Consider the following 23,170-nt stretch of genomic DNA (forward strand, 5'->3'; position numbering starts at 1 on the left):
TAGCACCACTCTAGTATATTCAGCCTGAAGAAGTAACACTCCATTCTGAAATGATAAGCAAAATCTGCGATTAAAGTACGGTTTGATACTACCTTCAGATTTCGGCAATTGTTCAGGCCAGCCATCTTGTACATATCTGCTGACACGTTGAAGAGTGTTGTCATTAGCAGTCATATCCTTTACTAATGTTGCATTTACTGGAAGATAATCCACAGCATTTTGATAAACAGTATCGACATCATCTAACATCACAACTTCCTTTCTATCAAATTGTATGTCATCCCCACACGGCAATCTGGAAAGAGCATCAGCGTTAGCATTCTGAGATGAACTTTTGAACCGTATAATGTATTCATATGCTTGAAGTACAATAGCCCAACGCTGTAAACGATGCAACGCCATCACTGGCAACTTTCTATTCTGATTAAACAGTGTTGTCAACGCTTGATGATCAGTTATTAATTCAAAACGTCTTCCATAAAGATATTGATGAAACTTGGTCACTCCATAAATTATTGCTAATTCCTCTTTTTCGATTTGAGAATAGCGTTCTTGGCTGCTGTTTAATTTTTTTGAAGCATACGCGATTGGCTTCTCTGAACCATCAGCATAACGATGTGAAATTACTGCGCCGATTCCATACTTAGATGCATCTACTGCTAACACTATAGGCTTCTTATCATCATAATGAACGAGTTCCGTAGCTTTGATCATAGCATTCTTCAATGCTTGAAAAGCATCTTCATGATATGCTGTCCATTTAAACACAGCATTCTTTTTCCTTAGTTCATTTAAAGGAGCAGCTAATATGGAAAACTGTTTAATGAATTTGTTATAATAATTAACTTTTCCAATGAAAGCTTCAACTTCTTGAATATTACGAGGACGCGGCATTAATTTGATTGCCTCTACACGTTTTCCTGTGGGCATTAATCCATTCACATTGATTACGTGTCCAACATAATCTACCTGCTCTTGCGCAAAACTACATTTTTCGCTTTTACATGTCAAGCCGTATTCTTCCAAACGTTGAAAAATTTTGAAAATATTATTCAAATGTTCTTTATTATTTCGACCTGTTACGATTATATCATCTAAATAAACTGCACAGTTCGGTATTCCAGCGGTTACTTCTTCCATAAGACGTTGAAATATGCCAGGAGCACTGGCAATACCGAATGGCAATCGTTGAAACTGGAACAAACCAAATGGCGTATTAATGACTAGAAATTCTTTTGTTGCGTCAGACAATTCTACTTGCAAGTACGCTTCACTAAGATCAATTTTTGTGAAAAATTGTCCTCCTTGAAGTTTATAAAAAAATTCCTCAACTCTAGGAATTGGATACCTGTCAATCTCAATTTGCGAGTTCACACCAATTCTGAAATCTGCACAAATACGTAATTTTCCATTTGGCTTTGACACTACAACTATAGGAGCGGCCCAGACGCTGCTTCTGATAGCTTTCAAAACTCCAATATTTACCAACCGATCAATTTCGATGCGAACGTCTTCTCTTTTCGCAAACGGCAGGTTGTATGGTTTAAAGAATTTAGGCTTAGCATCTGACTTCAATCTGATTTCAGCTTTGAACAACGTACAACGCCCCAATTTCGAAGAAAAAATGTTAGCATGTTGACATCTGAGTTCATGTAGAGATGCGGTTAAACTTTGTTGACTGTCACAAGGATTATTTGCATAACATTCAATAACAGGTAACTGCAGTTTGAAATTTAATACTGTAAACAAATCCAATCCCAGTATGTTAGTAACATATTCATCGTTAACTACAAGTATCTCAAGGCTTCGAGTAATATTTCCATACTTGACATTTACTCTGAGAGAACCCTTAAGAAAAATAACAGCTCCTCCATACGCTCTCAGAACTTTATTCGTAGGCCCACAACTAGGTCTACCCAGTTGTTTATATGCCGCCAAACCAATTAAGGAACATGTTGCACCAGTATCTACTTGAAATGTTAAAATTTCGTTATTTATATTGAGGTCAACGAAAATTTTAGATGAACTAAGTTGCGAATCAACTGATTTAACTTCCGTTGTTTCATTCGCATTAATTGACTCAAATGAAACATCACTCATAGAATATACATCTCTTGCTCTATTTTGTTCCTGTCTGCGAACCTTAAAATTAGAATTCTGCTGAATACCTGTCACTGCTGATTGACAAACTGCAGCAATATGACCTTGCTTTGTACATAACCGACACTTTGTTTTGTTCTTGTAATGATAACATTGATTTCTTTGATGTGCTTTCCCACAAGCTGGACACGATTGTCCTCCCTTCACTGAATTTCGGGACTTAATATTACTTCGATTCTGTTTAACTTTCTTACTTGAACTGTGATTAACTTCATTAACTGTTTGACTGATATCTTCACCTCTAATTTCGTTACAAGTTTTAACCGTTGCTTCATATATTGCTGCTATCTGCAGTACTTCCTCTAGCGATGGGTTTGTTTTCTGCAACGCGGCACTACGGACTTTATCGTGTGGTGTGTGTATCACAACCATATCTCGTATACAATTATCTATAAACGATTGCTGGCAAGTTTCACTAGTACATAGGAACATGCACTCTTTAGCCGCACCACGCAGTTCTGCCACCCACTCAGCATATGATTGATTTGCTTTCATTCGTATTAAATGAAATTTAAAACGTGCTGCTAATATATGCTGTTTTTCCGCAAAATGATTATCCAATTTTGCTAGTAGTTCACCAAAAGACTTATTCTCTATATTATTGTCACATAACTTTTGAATAAGTTCAAAGGTCTCTGTACCTATCCACGAAAGGAAACATGCGCGTTTTAATACATCGTCTTTCACTTGATGTGCCACAAAATGTTGATGCATCTGCTGAATATATATCGACCACTTTTCAACATTTTTCTCAAACCGTCGAAAGGTTGGAGTTGAATTAGCGGATTTTTTCCCGTTAATCACGCTTCTCAATACTTCTTCATTTTTGTTTAATATTTTCTCAAAAAATTCTTGATTTGCTAATGAGAACTCTCTTAGAACTGTCGCGAGTGCCTGAGCATCCATTTCCTCGTCGCCAACTGTTAATTTGTGTTTTTACAATTTAACTTTATTCTTATCGGAAGTCAAAAGTTAATCTATTTCTATATTTTTACAAAATGTTAAATACAGTTAATCAAATAAGAATAGCCTACTATTCAATTATGATTATACATTTCCAACAAGCTTCTATTTTATAGTTAAATTTTTATAGTTCACAAAAAAGGTTAATAGTAACTTCCCCAAGCACAAAAGAGCTACATAGCAGCAACAATACAAGGTCTCAAGTGTGTATGTTTACACAATCAACATAGGCATACAACATTGTTGTTGTAGTCCGCGGGGATCTGCTTATAAAAGCGCTTGGGGAATGGTAAAAAGCACTTGGTCGTGGAAATTAACGGGTGACTGCAGGACGTAGACACGATCTGTCTTAAAAATTGAACAACCACTTGTTTATTTTAGTGCCATGGTACTTAACCAATCAGATTTGTGGGCTTGGTACTTAGAAACACCAAACATGAACCGTTGATATCTACTTCCTAGGCTTAGAAGTCATTTTTACCGAAAGCTTTTTGTAAAAATTTATATGAGAACAAGTGCTAACATTACCACTATTTTTTGTTGTGGTGATCTATCTGATGGAACCTGTAGAAAAATGTATACCCCACAAGATGAACTAGTGAAATAGATAGCAGAAAAAAAGAAGTTTATGTGGAATAGAGAAAGGTTGGGGATATAGGTGGATGCTAATTAAAACTAACCGGAGTTAATAGTGAAAGAACTTAACTACTTTAATGAAACGGAATAATAACAACTTTATTGGAACGGAGCAATAAATTAATAGGACTTAAATTTGCATATTAGCTGGAACATAAGAACAGATTGGCGATGTAATGAAACGTAGATCTGCAATTGATGCCAAGTAATTCTTTAGTAAATGGCTATAATCTGACATCAATAAGACTAGGATAATTCTTGCTGCACGAGGAGAATATATTCCATCTCTAAATCATTTCATTGTAATGTTGAAGCTTTACGTCGTAATGCAAATACATTGACTATATGACTAGATAAAATCTTTAATTTAAGATCTAATTTATAAACGATGTAAACGATGTATAAACGATGATATTGTAAATTATTCAGATTTTAAGATAACTTCAGTATCCTCAAGGTACCGAAACTGTACTGATGCGACTAATACTAAATAATTAATAATGGCTTTTTCAACGCTGCCATAATAAAGATTTTTTTATTTTAACAACATTTACCAATATTAATTATAATTAAGATTGGTAAACATTTCTAAAAAAATTTTATGATTTATACAATCTTCATTTTTTTTTTAGGGAGAAGTAATTACATTCCTTGATGCTCATTGCGAATGTACCGAAGGATGGCTTGAACCTCTACTTGCACGGATTGTACAAAACCGTCGCACTGTTGTATGCCCAATAATTGATGTGATTTCTGATGAGACCTTTGAATATATAACTGCGTCAGATTCTACGTGGGGCGGTTTTAATTGGAAACTTAATTTTAGATGGCAAGTATTAATAAAAATGAATTGTTTTTTTCGGTTTAAATGCCATAGATAAAAGTATAAGGTGAGCATATGTCCCATTTTAAAACGGACTGTCACTTTTTAAAACTTACTGCTCCGAAACAAAAAACAGAATCTTCCCTTTTTCAGAAATAATATTTGAAATTTATAATTGATTAATCGAGTCGACTCGTTTCTGATTTTAATGGAAAATTTGGTCAATAACCCAAATAAAAAAAAAAAAACGAATGAAGGTTCTGAATTATAATTGTCACATTATATGCACGTATATATTAAAACGAAAGTTGACATTGTTGACATTCATGTATATGTAATACTTTAAACGAGTAAAATATGCTGCATACAAAATTATAATAAAAACTTGGTTGCGGAAGTATCAAGATATAATCCTGGAATCAGCCACTTATCAGTACTGGTGTCGAAGTTCAACCCTCGACTAACTGCCATTTCATTTAGCACAAATTATTTATGTGTATAGTTTTTGGTTTTTTTTATGGTTTATTAAACTTAACTATGTTCTAGGTACCGTGTTCCTCAGCGCGAAATGGAGCGCCGTAACAATGACCGTACAGCGCCTTTACGTACACCCACCATGGCTGGCGGTTTATTTTCCATTGATAAAGATTATTTCTATGAAATTGGTTCATATGATGAGGGTATGGACATATGGGGTGGTGAAAACTTAGAAATGTCATTTAGGGTAAGCATACATTTTGCCAAAATATTTAGACTACTTAATAAATATATTTTTTAATAATTGAACATTTAAGGCAGAAGTGATAACTTTTATGTATTATTGATCTTATAATGTTACTGAGATAAGTTTACTATAACTAATATAGCAACTTCTTATACCAGCATCGCCGCGGTCCTTATAATAAGTGTCTTATTTTGTATATACCATATTTTGTAATAATTTTTGAGAAAATCTAGTGTACATTTAATCGAAACACAAAATTAATTTTAATTAATATTTAGTTTTATTTGATAATTATTTGTATTTTTAAAATCCGAAATTCAAAAAACTATTTAAACAAAATATTACATACACAAAATTTATAGATTTGGCAATGTGGAGGAATATTAGAAATAATACCCTGTTCCCATGTGGGTCACGTTTTCCGTGATAAGTCACCCTACACATTCCCCGGCGGTGTTGCCAATATTGTGCTACACAATGCGGCGCGTGTTGCCGAGGTGTGGTTGGATGAGTGGCGCGATTTTTATTATGCAATGAGCTCAGGTTCGCAAAATCAAAAAAAAAATTATTAAAAAAATTAAATTGTAATATTAAAATTTTAACTTTTTACTTATCACCACTGACAATAATGCTAACCCTTCACTAACAAGCTAGAGAAAAGTATTACAAAGTACTATAACAAATACAAAAACAAAAACATTACAACAAACACTATTACTCTTTTTAAAATTAATATTCATATAAACAAATTAGTTTTGTTTTGAAAATCATTTTTTATCTGATTTTTTATTTACTGCAAATAATAATCCGTAAATAATAAAAGTAAGCGAAGATCAAGAAATAGTTTAAAAATAAAAATTCAATATTATTTTAGATTCATTTCCTCCTCGAGTCTAATTGAAATCTATTTTTAAGCTATTTTACCAATTTTTTCGTCTAATTTGAAATTGAAATTTTTAAAAATTCATATATAATGCAAAACGCACTTTTAAAAATTTTTTACCAACAGATATAATTTTTTGTTTAGCTGCCGTTGAATTTTGTGCTCATTTTTCTATCTCAACACTTTTGATGTAAATTTATTGGATTCATTTTTGTATTTTTTTAATAAAATTAAGAATTTCTTTGTTGAAAGTTGGAATTAAACTAACACATACACATACAAACACGCTCAATATCACATATGGCTAAATAAAATTATGAATTTCTTACAACGCAGGACTTTACGCCAATTTGTTAAGCTAACATTGTTTTTATTGAGTAAAGTTTGAGTAAAATTTAATCATATTTTATCTTATAATATTGATTTGTATGGATTGGTTAATATATTTTGTACTTAAGCTAAAAATTACTCTTTTGCTAATTTGGAACCTAACAAATTATTTAAATTTTATTGTAATTAAATTAAAGTGACTAATTTTTAAATAACTGCCATCACAGCTCTCGTATAATTAGAATTTGTTTTTGTAAGGCTCGCGCTAATTCTGTGTAAGGATATTTGGTTTATTAGGTTAGCATGCAAGGGTCTCTCTTTATGGGTCTTTAAAATAACACGGACTATAAAAAATGCCAATAATTAAAGTAACTGAAGTACTAAATAACATTTTAAAGTTCACAACATCATATAAGCAAATTTGTTGTTACCAATTTTTACATATCAGAATTGGTTTTTATATTTTTTGAATATAAATGTAAATATAAATATAATTATAACTATAAATATAAATATAAATATAAATATAAATATAAATATAAATATAAATATAAATATAAATATAAATATAAATATAATTAAATATAAATATAAATATAAAATATAAATATAAATATAAATATAAATATAAATATAAATATAAATATAAATATAAATATAATATAAATATAAATATAATATAATATATAAATATATAAATATAATATAAATATAAATATAAATATAAATATAAATATAAATATAAATATAAATATAAATATAAATATAAATATAAATATAAACATAAATATAAATTTATTGTTTATTTATTAGCTGGCTATAGGTCACTTTTATTTCAATAAAATTAAAAATCCTTTATTGCTGTTTTATTAAAAAATTCTATATTTCGACTCTTTGAGAGTCGAATATGGACAATAGGCAACTGAAGAACTATAATGGAATCTCAAAGAGAGTCGAAATTTTTTAATAAAACAGCAATAAAGGATTTTTAATTTTATTAAAATAAAAGCGACCTATAGCCAGCTAATAAATAAACAATAAAATCATTATACACAGGTCGAATCCAGGTCGATAAACAAATTTAAAGTTTAATAGCATAAATATAATTGTAATCAAATTATATAAAGTAGATCGAATCCAAAAAAAGTTTTTTTTTTCTTAAAGTATGCTTAGGGTTAACTTCTTTTATTGCCCTGTACATACTAATTAATTTAATCATAATAGATTTTGCGACTCCCAACTATTGAAAGTTTAAGATATTCCACAAGATAGCTATTACATAAATCAACTAAATCTAATAATATACCTGAACTTATACTCTATACCGAAACGAGAAGATTGTATTTACACAAAAAGCTCCAAACTAGACAATAAGGTTGGGGTTTGGATTTAATCTGCTGCTTGGCATTTATTAGCAGTAGATATTATTAGATATTAGCTAAGCAGCAATCAAAGACTTATTTAAGATATGTTTCAAATCCATATTGTATGTACTCTTTTATATTGCATCTCTAAACAAGATTAGTAGATACAACAATGTATTTATCGTCAAGATACTAATCACTATATAATAACTACCACGGTAACTATAAACCTATACCATTCTTTCCTCAATAAGTCACAAGTTAAGTAACAAAACGAGATCACTTACTCCTAATAGATCTGCAACTAGAATGTTATTAAACCTGAATAGGATTAAAATTGGTAATATTATATTCTTGGAATTTTAACCAACAATATTTGTGGCCTATGATAAGAGAATAAATAAATATCTATTACAGTCTCCTTCGGTAAGCTCTTTCTTGAACACCCTGAAATATTATTGTGTAGCTACTCATTCAATTATAAATTTATTACAGAACTATTTTAGAAAACCGAATGACTATATGGGAGGACATGGTAAAACAAGAATTCTAAATAACGGAACAGATTTTAGGCCTATGTGAAGAATATCTCAAAATTGTCTTTTAAGCTAACCTACACAATAATAATATAACATATAATATAACATTAAATATGAAAATATCGAGTTTATAATACAAGTAATATAATATTGAATGTAATATACTATATACAATACGAATGTAATATTATACCTATACCATAACATAATCCTTAAATGCAAAAAGAGTAATTGATGTATAAATTAAACCATTTTTAGATTTATTTTAACTTTCAATATTTTTTGAAACAATATTGCTTATATGATTAAACATCTCTTTATTCTAAATATGACCACAATATAACTGGTATAAAATATATTCATATAAACATATTAAACGTCAAATATCGAATTTTGGGTATCAAGAATTGGAAGGAATTCATTTTTAAGTCTCATTCTAATTACTAGCTTATATGTTTAATGTTTAAAATTATTAAACAAACTAAGGCTAAATTTATAAAAACTTCAATAAAATTTTCATTTATTATTTTTTCTCTTTCTCTATTTCTTTCATTTAATTCCTCACTCGTACATATGGTGTTATAATAATCTTATATGTCAACGCCTATTATTAATAAATAATAATGTGGGTATCTAACATAAATACAAATCTTCAAAAAAAAAAAAAAAACTCCAAACAATTACATTGGAGACTTGTTTAGGTTTGGATGTGTGGCGGTGTGCTAGAAATTGCGCCTTGTTCACGTGTCGGTCATGTGTTTCGTAAATCGACGCCATATACATTTCCTGGTGGCACTACAGAAATTGTCAACCATAACAATGCGCGTCTGGTTGAGGTGTGGCTGGACGATTGGAAAGAATTTTACTACAGTTTTTATCCAGGTTATTTTAATTATTAAAAAAAAAGATAAAGATAAATCAAATTCACGAATCTCCTAAAATAATTGTACAAATGAATTTATTTTATTGACTTCTATATAGAAGCTTTTATATATAAAATCAATAAAATAAATCACGCTGAGAGTACAAATAACATGCAATTTGTTTCTCAAATCACAATTCACCTTTACCTAATCCTCCTTCTTTTTTACGTCTATTAGTTTCCCAAGTAAGAGTTCTATGAATTAATTCCACACTCTCCATACATTAAGACCGAAAAGTTTTCGGAAATTCTCATTTAAAATTCGCGCGCTGTATATTTTTCGATATTTTAAGTTTATGTAGTTTGGCAGCACTGTCCTTAATTACTATGCCAAAAATGAGCGCGATCTGTCAGACAGTTCGTTTACGGCAGCTGTTGAAACCAGTTCACCTCAGTAGGGCGTTGCGAAAAAAACAATGGAAAAAAATATTGAACAAAGAGTTTGCATCAAATTTTGTGTTTCGAACGAAATTTCGTGTGCAGAATCGTTGCGAATGCTACAAAAGGCTTATGGGGAATCAGTTTTATCGAAAACTCAAGTTTATGAGTGGTACAAAGCCTTCCAGGACGGTCGTACGACCGTCGAAGACATTTCGCAACGCACTACTGAGGTGAACTGGTTTCAACAGCTGCCGTAAACGAACTGTCTGACAGATCGAGCTCATTTTTGGCATAGTAATTAAGGACAGTGCTGCCAAACTACATAAACTTAAAATATCGAAAAATATACAGCGCGCGAATTTTAAATGAGAATTTCCGAAAACTTTTCAGTCTTAATGTACATATACACACCACAGCATTTGCATTTTCGCATTTCAAAGTCTTTATTATATGTTATATATCATTTTTGATTTTATGTAAAAAATTTTTTTTATCGTTTAATGTTTTGTGTACATTTTGTGTTAGTAGTTTTTGCAACATACGATTTGTTTTGTTTGTGTTTCTTTATATAAAACCACCACATGACCTGACCAGCAAACCTACCAATCCATGAACGAACCACTTACGTTCTCTACTTTAATCAGTGTTTTCTTTTTACATTTAGTTAGGCCTCTGCATACTCTGCATACTCTGTACTTATTGTATATTTTATTGATAATTTTGTATGTATAAAGAAATGACTATACATTTATAATGTGTGTTCTTATAAATATTTATATTTCCAAAACTCTGTCTTATATTTTTTATTTATAATTTTATCTTATTTTTACTTTTTCATATTAATGTCGGCATATTCATTTGGTTCTTACTCGTAGTACGTGAAATGCATGCTTTTCAATATATAATCTAAGTCGACGATTCTGGGCTCTGCAGTAATGTTTATGCTTTTTAATTTGAATCGGTGTAGTGTAATCTTTAATGTATTCAATTATGTACTAAGCTAATTACTAAGTGCTTCTTACTAACTCTTTTACCTAACTTTAGTAGTAAATATAAATATTTGCACTTTTTAACATCTACATTTATGAGCACAAAACATAGACGCTTTTAGTACTTTAAGGACACTCTAATCCAATCCGATTGACATTAATGAAAAATATTTATATGTATATTGTGAAGAAAAATTATATACTAATACCTAATAAAAAAAAGAAAACAAAAAAAAGTTTATTAGGATAACATAAGAAATGTTGTTTAAAAATTATTGCATTTTATCTGATTTTCTGTGAGATTATATGGCAAATACCGAAAGGTTATAAGTTACCCCGTTTATGTATCGCTTTAAATCAGGCTAATTCGAACCGATTTAGTTTAGAGACACATGTAGTAAAACATATTTGAACCGTATCGATACTTTTACCACAAAAATACATTAAAAATGCATATATATATTTCCAACCAGTATTAAGTGAATCATACCAACCCATAAATATGATTATTTATATTATCTATAGCTTTCCTTAACTTTAGTAAAATATATCTTACTTTTATATTCCTATTAAAAATAAATAAATATGCTTTTATTATTTGTACTAGACTATTCAATAAATACACGAATTGAAAATGAAAACGTTTTTCCGCAAAATCAGCACAATTTTTTCAACGAAAATACCCTTAATACTTGTCATTGTGTCTTCATTTGTTGAAAATCATTTTCCACAGAAGAATTATTTAAGGTTGAGAAGAGGCAACAGTTCGTGATTTACTTCAGTGATTTTAGTATATTGTTTTCATCGAAAATGATCAAAATGATTATTTTTTCTCATTAAACTGTACCTTTTTTTCCACAACATTTAATAACCAATTGATCTAAATGATTCCAATAAAAATATGAGTTTATTGTTTAATCAACAAAATTTTTTCTGCTCTCTAAAACAAATGACGCTTTCTGCCTGATTCCTGGACACGAACTAGCTTCACAACCTAAATGCTAGGTCATACCACTTCTAAGCCTCTTTCATTAAATCATTATTACTCGCGTTCGTCGTTGTTTTTTCAAACTTTTTAAAACCCAAAACTTGACAGTGCTTATTAAAAATGGTTCTATTGAATCTTTCTCGGTCAATTAACAAACTACAAAACTAAGTCCTGTATTCTAACAACTAGTACTTTATATTGACCGTCTTCTGTATTAGTACGACCTTTAGATACCTTAGATACATTTATCATTTTGATTTCAATTTTAAGGGTCTTCAAATGCATTTTTTATTTGCAAAAAATTTATTAAAGGTTAAGAAATACATTGACACGTCAACCTTAAATTGCTTGTTAACAATAAATTAGTTAACAGACCAAAATTAATTATATTTTGGCTACACTCCATGGCAAGATTAAGTATTAGATAAAGTCCAGGTTTTAGGTTTGCTATTGACAGTAATAAGGACTTCGTGTATTTTTTTAACAATCTAATATAAATCGTTCTTTTCTTTAAAATATATAAAAATACGTATCTGTGTATGATTCAGATTTCTAAACTAATTAGACTTTTCTTTCTTGTATAAGTATTTACTATGTTATTGTTTCTCAGACAGATTACAGAATATTTGTTTAACTGACTCCGTGTAGGTGAACATTTATATTTTAATGCGGTCGTAGTTAAGGACTGGTTTACTGTTAATATATTATTATATAATGATATATATTATATAATATATATTTAATATATATTATATATAATATATATTTATATATATAATATATTTATATTATATTATATTATATTGTATTATTATATAATAATATTATTACAATTATTATAATAATAATATTATTATAATTATTATAATAATATTTATATTCATTTTCGTAAAAAATTAAGTCAAGTTTTGTGATATACTCATACATTTTTTAAAATTATAGAAGCTATATATTGTAACTTCTACTGCTTAAAAAACTAATTATTTAAAACTATTGTCGTGAAATTGCCCAATAGCCTTTACTGCGGCCAGAGGAGTCCTGTTGAACCAAAACTTTTAATGCTTAATAGAACTCTCATATAAAATACTAGCGCATAAATGATATAAGAAAAACACCTAGTTGTCTATTTAATAATCATAATGATCGTTTGTGTTACGGTATCACAGCGGTCCTAATAAGTAAAGTACATTACAATATGCGAAAATCGCCATTTAATTCAACATAGCATATATATTTGTCATTAGATTTAAAAATCTTTCTTTCACTTTTAAATATTCGCACTGAAAATCATTCAATTTCTTAGCAATAGTTTTTTGTAATGCAATTTAATTTTTGTTTTTTTTTATTAATTTTTTAAAAAATAATAAAACTGTTATATTAAAATAATATACCTATACAAATTCGAAATAGATAATCACGAGCAAATAATCTAAATGACGCACTTCCGTAAACGCATTATAATGCCTACATAAACGGGTGCTTCGTTCCTTATATAAACTAAAAAAATTTCTGTAGCTTTTTTTACTTGTGTAAAAGCACTTTCACACATTAACACGATCATTACACTTTTACGAGACACTACCATTTTCTCACAAACTTTTCATTTTTTATTTAAACAATTCTGGATAATATTCATTTATATATGTTTTTATTATTAAATACCTTTTTGAACTGTGACAGGAGCACGTAAAGCTTCTGCTGGTGATGTTAGTGATCGCAAAGCTTTAAGAGACCGCCTAAGATGTAAGAGCTTCCGCTGGTACCTGGAGAACATATATCCTGAGTCCTTGATGCCATTGGATTATTATTATCTTGGCGAGGTAAGTTAAATATATTTTTAATTTAGTATATTTGTTTTTATATTATTCTTTACTGAAAAATATTCATTCGTCGATCTTTTTCTTCTTTACCACACATATATTAACACCTATTGCAATGAAAATAACATCTGTATGATCGAATACAAACGATATCACTCATAGTGCACCACATATATACAGTATACTCTTCGAGATCTAGGTTGACTCACAACAAGGTTCTTAACAGGCGTCTGCCTAAAATCACTCCAGAAGAACGGCGGCTTCCCCGTGCAGCAAGAATATAGCCAATTGTTAAACAGTTACTTGCCATGGCTAAACACGTCTATTCCTAATGTATGCCCAAACTGCAGCTCTACCTCTCATGACGTAGCCCATTTGTTCTCTTTCCCCTCTTCGCGTGCAAATATTTGTCCAATTGACCCAACCTTTTGAAATTCCCACCCACCCTATACTCCCCCACCATCACCCATCCACTTCCCAACCCTTGTATTCGTGTTGTAAACTTTACAAGTTTTCTGCTTTTTAGGTCCTAACGGGCTACTGTAACAACAATAACAACACTAAATGTTAAAGACAAGACCTTAAGAGCCAAAATATGTTACAGCTATTCCCATTTCATTTAACTAATCAGTACAATATTTTTATATTCAAATGACTCGCATCCTGACTAATCTGCGTCTGGCTAACGCATCCATCAACTCAGTTTAGCATTCGGTCCAGAAACACCACATCCAGCGACTGTAAAACACTGGTTCAATGATTTCAAGCGTGATCATCGATTTCTCTACTACGAATTTTGTGAAGGTCGTTCAAGAATGGCTGTTGAGATGAATCGACAGCGTTCTTTGGGCATTAGCATACATTTCAATTTGCTTATACATTTAGCTTTCAAAACGATTTGTTTTCGTTTGACCCCCAGAATCTGACAATCGCTCAAAAGAAGACACTTGTTGATTGGTGCTAGGAAAGACTGAAAAAGCTCGGCCGAGGTGGCTCGAAACACGTCTACGACATCGCGACAGGTGACGAATCATGGATCTATGGGTATGAGTCCAAAACAAAACAACAATCCACTGTTTGAGTATTCTAAAGTGAGCAAAACTGGACAAAACTGGCACGTATTTTCAGATAAATCGGCCATGTCGCAACTGTACTACTTGATCTACGTAGAACGGTCAATTCTCAGTGGTATACAACCATTTGTTTGCTGTAAATATTCAACGAATTGATGAGTTTAAACACATCAGCTCAAATAAAAAGTTTTTAAACACTTAAAACGTCAAATTAATGAGTTATCCGCCTTACAGTCCCGACTTAGTACCAATCACTTCTTCTTGTTTCCAAACATTAAGAAAAATATATTTGGCGAACGTTTTTCTACGCGCGAACAGGTCGTTGAGACATTCAAAACGCTGATTTTGAATTTTGGTTTTGGAAACTGTTCCGAAAATTGATTGAATTGAATGCAAAAATATATTGATCATAATGGAAAATACTTTGAAAACCAATAAAACCATTTTCACTGATTAACTGTGTTTTCATTGTTAAATGCAAGACATAAAAGGCAGCCCTCGTGTAAGGTTAAATGTGGTTAGAGTTTATTATTATTTTGTAATTCACTATCTCTTCAATCTTCAGCAAATCTTTTAATACATTGTCTATCTTTAATATATATTGCATTCTGCTACCAATAGATACGAAATGCTGATACACAAACCTGTCTGGACACTATGGGTCGTAAATATGGTGAACAAATTGGGGTTAGTTACTGCCACGGCTATGGCGGTAATCAGGTGTTCGCTTACACAAAACGTCAACAAATTATGTCAGATGATTTATGCTTGGATGCATCAAAAGCTATGGGTCCAGTTAATATGGTGCGTTGCCATAACATGGGCGGCAATCAGGAATGGGTCTATGATGCAGAGGTAATTCATAATCTGTTTTAAATTTTTATTTTTTATGTATCATTAATATGTAAATACTCTTTCATATGCGTTTTAAGGACCAAACAATACGGCATACAAACACAAACAATTGTCTACAACGTCCATCACGAGAAGATCCAAGCAATCCACTACTACGTCCATGCAATTATAGCAAAGGCCAGAAATGGTTGATGGAGTCGAAATTTAAATGGCAGGCTCATTAGTTGTTACTTTTATATTGGAACATAAATTTCACAATACAGAATTTAGTTACATTTTATCATGTTCTATGTATATTAATTCTTTGTTTTATTATTTTGATTTGTTCTGAATATATATTCTTAAAGTATATAATGAAAAAATTGTAAAATAACTAAAAGTACTAGCGCGGTTAAAAATTTAAATTTTTATATATATTATTATATAAAAAGAAATTTGTTACACTCTTTAATGACCTTTTTTGCATGTTGAAAATAAAATTATATTTTTTAAAAATTATTCTTTTTATGCTTTAATTATTATAATTAAAGTAAAACTATTTAAAGTTTAACAATAATTAAGACTAGTTAAATAAAAAATCATTTGCTATGTAAAGTCTTCCCTACTTAATGTATATAAGCATATGCATAAATATGAGAGCATAAATAGTATAAGATATGTCAATATATCCAATAAAAAAATATACAAATAAATATATATATTTATATAGCAAGATATAATATAATATATATATATATGTGCATACATACATATATGTATATATATGTATGTATATACATATATGTATATATATGTACGTATATACATATATGTACGTATATGTATATATATATGTATATATAAGTATATATATGTATATATATGTATATATAAGTATATATATGTATATATAAGTATATATATGTATATATAAGTATATATAAGTATATATATGTATATATAAGTATATATATGTATATATAAGTATATATATGTATATATAAGTATATATATGTATATATAAGTATATATATGTATATATATGTATATATATATGCATATATATATATATATATGTATATATAAGTATATATATGTATATATAACTATATATATGTATATATATGTATATATATATGCATATATATATATATATATATATATATGCATATATATGTATATATATATATATGCATATATTTAAATTTGTGTGTGTGTGTGTGTGTGTATATATATATGCAGCTATAATAATATATATTACATATATATATATATATATATATATATACATTAATTAAATATGAATTAAACATATAAGTGTATTTATATTTACTTATATAAAATATATATATTATATATTTCTACATATATATATATATGTATAAATTTTGTTTTTCTTTTATAATTTTGTACACAGAATATAAAGAAATAATTAAATAAACACGATAAATGAATAGTTTAACAATAAATATGTTTTAATCTCTAATTTAAGATAATAGAAAAATTATTTTAAATATGTTTTAAAGCTGTTATATATTAATTTAAAGAAATACTTTTTGTAATGTATTTGTACAGTGCTATTATATAAATAAGCATAAATAAAAATGAACTCATTTTTAAAATAATTTTATATAAAAATTAACAGAATTTAACAAAAACTATTATTTAATAAGTTTATGATATATTGATAGTAAAAAGTAACAATAGATCTATATTTATATATAAATATATATAACTAATGCATATATATTTATATATGTATAAATTTAAGCGAAACGTACCAACAAATTGGCATTTAGCAATGTAGTTTTTCTATTCATTATGTAAAGTGCAAAGATTTATAAAATTTAATTATAATATAACGAAAAACATATTCAAAATATTCATAGAATTAGTTTAAGCTCAAAATTACAATATTATAAAAAAGTCAAAACTATAAATTAGAAAATAGCGCCGTTATCATAGAAACCTGTCGATAAATACATTTTTATATTAAGTATGAAATAATTTATATAAATTGTAGCTAGTTTCAATTTTAAATTGTTGTATAAATACTAGGTTTGAATAAATTCCATTTTTCTTTACTAAAAATCAGTTAGTATGAAAGTTTTTTTTTTAGACGATTTGTGATTTATTAAAAAGTAAATCAATTAATAAATATATAGTTAGATAAAACCATTGGAAGTAAATCCAAAATCACAGTGAAAAAAAGTACTAAATATCTTTAATATACTAAAAACAACTAAGTTCTATTATTTGATTCCCAGCATTCTTTTTAATAACGTAGGAATATCACATATTGTTTCCAATCTGTTTTGTTGGAAGTGATTGTTTTTAGTTTTATTAAACTTTTATTGTTTTGCATTAGTTCTATGGTGGGTTGGCGTCTTCAATTGTGAGTACAAGTAATTAGCTTCCAAATTGCGTAGGATTAATTTAGTTGACCTGTAAGCTACACATTGAATTTTAGTGCCTAACAATACCAGATGCAGTAGGTGCTAAGTGATTAGAAATTATATTTATTCTATCAAATAATCAAAACTTGATTAATCATCAGCATAATTGTTAAAATTAGAATGTATGATATATATTAAGTGTATCAGTTTTGTGCTTTGTGAGAAGTCTTTCTCTATTATAAGAAGATTACACGTACTTTACTCAAATTTTTGATCGCAACAACTCCGATAGTAAAAATTTACTATGAATGCAGACTTTTTAGCGTAAAGTCTAAGTTTGTCGTGTGACAAGCATGTTACTTTACTGTTACTTGTTACTGATATCGTATAATCGTAATGAATTTGTTGTTATTGCAGTAACGAAGAAACCAACTGGTATTGTCCCTGATGAATGATGTTAGCGATATTTAGTGGTTATAAAGATTTTTGACTTCGATCGTTGCTGGATTCATAAATACATTACTCACTTTGAGGTTAAACTAAGTAATGTATAAAACTAATGCTATTCACTTCCATTGTTGTCATTCTGATTCCTCTTTTTATATTTAGCACACTTTTCAGGTAGCAATGGGAGACCCAATCAATATATATATATAGAACTTAGTACGTTTGCTTTTTACTCTCAGTTCTTATCTCAAATATATAAATAATAATCTATTTACAAACAATATTGTATGATTTATTGGCATAAATATGAAACATGATATACATACATAAATATGTATATATTGAATTTAATCTTTTCTTATAAATAATTGACTTTCACAATAAAATTTGTTTTTCGAAATATTTATCTCTTTTAACCATCACAATATATTTATTTAAAAACATTCCCGGTCAAAAAACCTTTCGCATAGGAGATGATTCATTAAAAAAACTAAATTTTATTTAATTTAAAAAAAGAAATATTATTTTTATTGTACATCGGCATAAGTATCTTGGCGTGAAATAAATAAAAAATTAATGAAATAATAAAAAATTAACTAATTTTTATAAATAAATAAATTTTATACTATATCAATGGTTGTATTTGTTAAGTAAAAAAATATAATTATAAAAATACAATTATAATATTGTTAATATATGTAATTAAATTACATATACTACATATACAAATACTAAAATCTAACATAATAGTCGTTAACAAATTTTAAATTAAAAAAATCTATCATAAGATATTTAGTATTTAATACATTATCTAATTTATATATATATATATAATTTTTAACTATATAGAAGTGTGTATAATACAGAAATGACTTTCACTACGTATTTTATATTGTATACTTTTAATTTTTTTCTGTCATTTTTATTTCAATAAAAACACAATATATATATGTGCATATACATATAAATCTTCTTAATGTGTGACATATAAGATCGGATAAAAACTATACAACGAGTCTGTAAAACTGGCAATTTTGTTAACTTAATACAATATTAAGAGGTCGCGTACGTATTAAAATTTAATAATTAATAATTATAAAATGCTTCAATATACTTTTGAGATATCTCTCTAAGATCGTTCTAAGCTGTTGCGTATATCAAAATTGTTGAAAAATACTAAGATTTTCTTTATGCTAGATAAAAATTTGTATACAGAAAAATTTTTTTAAGCTTGTATATACTTAGTATATAGCAAGTATAGTTTTTTATTTTTAATAATAGATTTTATGTATATATAATTTTTAATTAAATTTTTAATCACAACTCTTACCTGACACATAAATAGTGCCGTTTATTATTATCGTGTATAGATGGTTCAAAGGATTTCTTAAAACACTTTATACTACATTACGTGCATAATAAGCTTAGAATATTCTAAAGCAATATTTGGTAAGTGTATCTACGAGTATACCATATATGGATTACTCTCTCATAACCATATACCTAATGCACTTTCTTTTTGGAAATTAATAAGAGTATAGTGAGCTTCCCCTCTTTGTCGTATACGTCGATTATATTCTTCGTGTCAAGGATGCATTATTTATTACCATATTACCACAATAGAGATAACATTAACGAAGTCGAATAATGATAAAAGCTATCAGTCCTTTGCAGTATTAATGCTGTATCATTTTCAGGAACACTCCAACCGTGTTCCCAACGTTTGGATCCCAACGAAAATCTTAACATGTGTCCGCCAATAGTCCCTTGTGACCAACTATGAAACTCACATGTTACAAATTAACTTTCAGTATAATATTAAATTTACTTATGTCAATTTCTTATTATAAATTATATTTTAAACTTAATTGGTCTATATTATATTCTATATAAATTTTAATATCATTATAGGATACTGTTTTTACTCTTAATTTGAATTATATATTACGATATTATGACTTTATACTGCAATAACTATAAGAATGAATTTGTTTTATTCTATTTTAATTTGACTAGAATTAAAACACTAGCATATGTACTGCAAGGATTTAATGATAAAAAAAGTAAAGTATGTATATAAATAAATATGTCAGCGCATATCGAAATACAATAAAATTACCTAAATGTTTCTATATAATTAGGTAAACGTATATTAAATATAATATATATATTAATATATATAGCATAATATAAATTATATATATATATATATATATATAAATGTATATATAAATATGATTATGTTTTAGATACTTAATAATTATGTATTTATAAATATATGTTCGTATATTTATATTATACAAAGAGCTAAAATATTTCAACAAAAAAATTCATTATGTAAATACAAACTAAAAAATATGCCATAATTTTTCAAAAAATGATTTTTAATTTTAAAATATATTTTAAAATCTGTTTGTTTTTAAATAACACACAAGTTATAAAAGTTTTGTGCTTCTTTATTAAAAAAAAAATTAGATATTTATGAAAAAAATATACCACAGGAAGCAAATCATTCAAAAATAACAAATCATATAACAAAAAACACGGGTTATAATACTACAATAAAATTCCATATAGGATTTTTGTTATAGCAATAAGAGCTCCAAAAATTACTCAGAAGACGCAACTCTACATTTTCATTCAAGGCATTTTAAAACTGTTTTTTTAAATATACAAAAAGAAAATTAATTCCAAATTCCGAAAAATTCCACTAACTAAATAAAATTATGAATTTATTAATATTAAAAATCTAATCATGTATAAACAATTTAGTTAAATATTAAAAATAATTTTTAAGAATTGTAGCTAAATAAATTTTTATATACTTACAATAAACGTTCAGAAATGAAAAAAAAAATACAAAACATGTTTTGTACATATCTGTATGTATTTTTATTTAATTAAGATATTATCGATTTATTTATAATATTAAATAGAAAAAATTTGCTCACTGTAATCTTTATCCTAAACCTTTTGTAAACATAAAAAACGTCTAAAAATTTAAATAATATAATAAACAATTACAATATTAACATATACCATCATATAAGCATGCTCATATATATGTATGTATGTATGTATATATATATATAATTTTAAATATTTTAATAAAATCTAAAAAAATATTTTTAAGTACATCATTTTAAAATTCTATGATTTGTTAATATTTAAATATTTGTTTACATATTTGTAATTTTATTATATGAAAAAGATTGTCTGAAAAAATTGTAAAGAAAATTAAATTTTTTAGGCATATATAAAAAATAAAAACAATTTTATAAAAAAAAAATTAAAAAATCTTGAAATTTATATGTAAAACTTGAATTAGAACAGAAAGTATATATATTTATATTAATTATTAAATTTATAGGTATATAAGAGTAAAATAATTTAAGAACAATACATATACAAATTATAATTACTTTAAATAAAATTAATTAATAATAATTTTATATATAAGCAAACAATATTAAAAAAATAAATTTAAATAAAAAGAAAATAATATTGTAAACATTAAAAATTAATTTAAAAATTTAAAACAATATTTAGTTTATAGTATAATGAAAGTAATTCGAAAATTAAAAAATTAAAAAAATAATATATCAGTATTTATCATAATAAAACACAAAATAATTTTTGTTTAAATAATACATAATAAAATTTTAAAAATTATGAATTAATATTTAGTTTATACTATAAAATATTGATGATACATGAATGATATATGAAATAACAACAATAAATTTAAAAATTAAAACTAACATCAACTCTACATTGTGACCGAAAGGTTTTCGGAGGTTCTCATTTAAAATTCGCGCGCTGTATATTTTTCGATATTTTAAGTTTATGTAGTTTGGCAGCACTGTCCTTAATTACTATGCCAAAAATGAGCGCGATCTGTCAGACAGTTCGTTTACGGCAGCTGTTGAAACCAGTTCACCTCAGTAGTGCGTTGCGAAAAAAACAATGGAAAAAAATATTGAACAAAGAGTTTGCATCAAATTTTGTTTTTCGAACGAAATTTCGTGTGCAGAATCGTTGCGAATGCTACAAAAGGCTTATGGGGAATCAGTTTTATCGAAAACTCAAGTTTATGAGTGGTACAAAGCCTTTCAGGACTGTCGTACGACCGTCGAAGACATGCCGCGTTCTGGACGACCTTCGACCTCTACCACCGACGAAAACATTGAAAAGGCAAAGGAAATCGTGTTCAAAAATCCTCATGTGAGTGTTAGAGAGATAGCACGAGAGCTAGGCATCGGTCGTGAGATGGCTCGTTTGATTTTGGTGGACAATTTGTGTATGCGACGTGTCAACGCCCGGCTTGTTCCGATTCACCTCAATTTGTTCAACATTATCAACGATTTTAAGGCCAAACATTCAATAAATACCATCGAACAGCCACCGTATTCACCTGATCTTGCACCGTGTGACTTTTTCCTGTTTCCCAACCTCAAATTACCACTCAGAGGAACGCGTTTTGAATCCATAGAAGACGTAAAACAGAATTCGCAGAGGGAACTCAAAGCCATACCGGAAAGCGCCTATAAAAAATGTTTTGATGATTGGAAGAAACGTGGCATTTGTGTATCGCTTCTAATGGAGCATATTTTGAAGGAGATAAAATAAATATTGATTAAGATTAAGAATTTTGCGTTTTATTTATTTATGACCGGAAACTTTTCGGTCACAATGTATGTAGGATAATAATATCAAATAGACAATAATAATAACATACTAATAAAATTAAAACCTGTATATTAATATTATAAATAAACATTAATATTTATTCGGTAAAACATTAATAAAAAAAATAATATAAATAATTATACAAAAATAATAATAAAAGAAATCAATATAAATAAATAATAATAAAATTATAAATTAAAATAGTTTTA

At 27.7% G+C, this 23,170-nt stretch overlaps 2 protein-coding genes across 2 annotated transcripts in view; one reads left to right on the forward strand and one right to left on the reverse strand.

Moving 5' to 3' along the window:
* LOC119687348 (uncharacterized protein K02A2.6-like) overlaps window positions 1-3,066 on the reverse strand; it is a 5,239-nt gene extending 2,173 nt beyond the window's left edge. The window contains exons 1-2 of the mRNA XM_038101635.1: window positions 1,349-3,066; window positions 93-1,273 (exon numbers count right to left, since the gene is read on the reverse strand). Of these exons, the coding sequence (XP_037957563.1) occupies window positions 93-1,273; window positions 1,349-3,066 (2,899 nt within the window). The remainder of the gene's footprint in view (window positions 1-92; window positions 1,274-1,348) is intronic.
* Window positions 3,067-4,391: 1,325 nt separating this feature from the next.
* LOC119688912 (polypeptide N-acetylgalactosaminyltransferase 5) lies at window positions 4,392-15,824 on the forward strand (the record flags this gene model as incomplete). Its single annotated transcript, XM_038103581.1, is given in 6 exon segments — window positions 4,392-4,588; window positions 5,129-5,306; window positions 5,669-5,849; window positions 13,383-13,522; window positions 15,217-15,450; window positions 15,528-15,824. Coding segments are annotated over 6 exon segments (1,077 nt in total), but the record flags the coding sequence as incomplete, so codon positions are not given.
* Window positions 15,825-23,170: the final 7,346 nt, after the last annotated feature.

The sequence above is a fragment of the Teleopsis dalmanni genome, chromosome X (assembly GCF_002237135.1).
Source record: "Teleopsis dalmanni isolate 2A chromosome X, ASM223713v2, whole genome shotgun sequence".
NCBI lineage: Eukaryota > Metazoa > Arthropoda > Insecta > Diptera > Diopsidae > Teleopsis > Teleopsis dalmanni.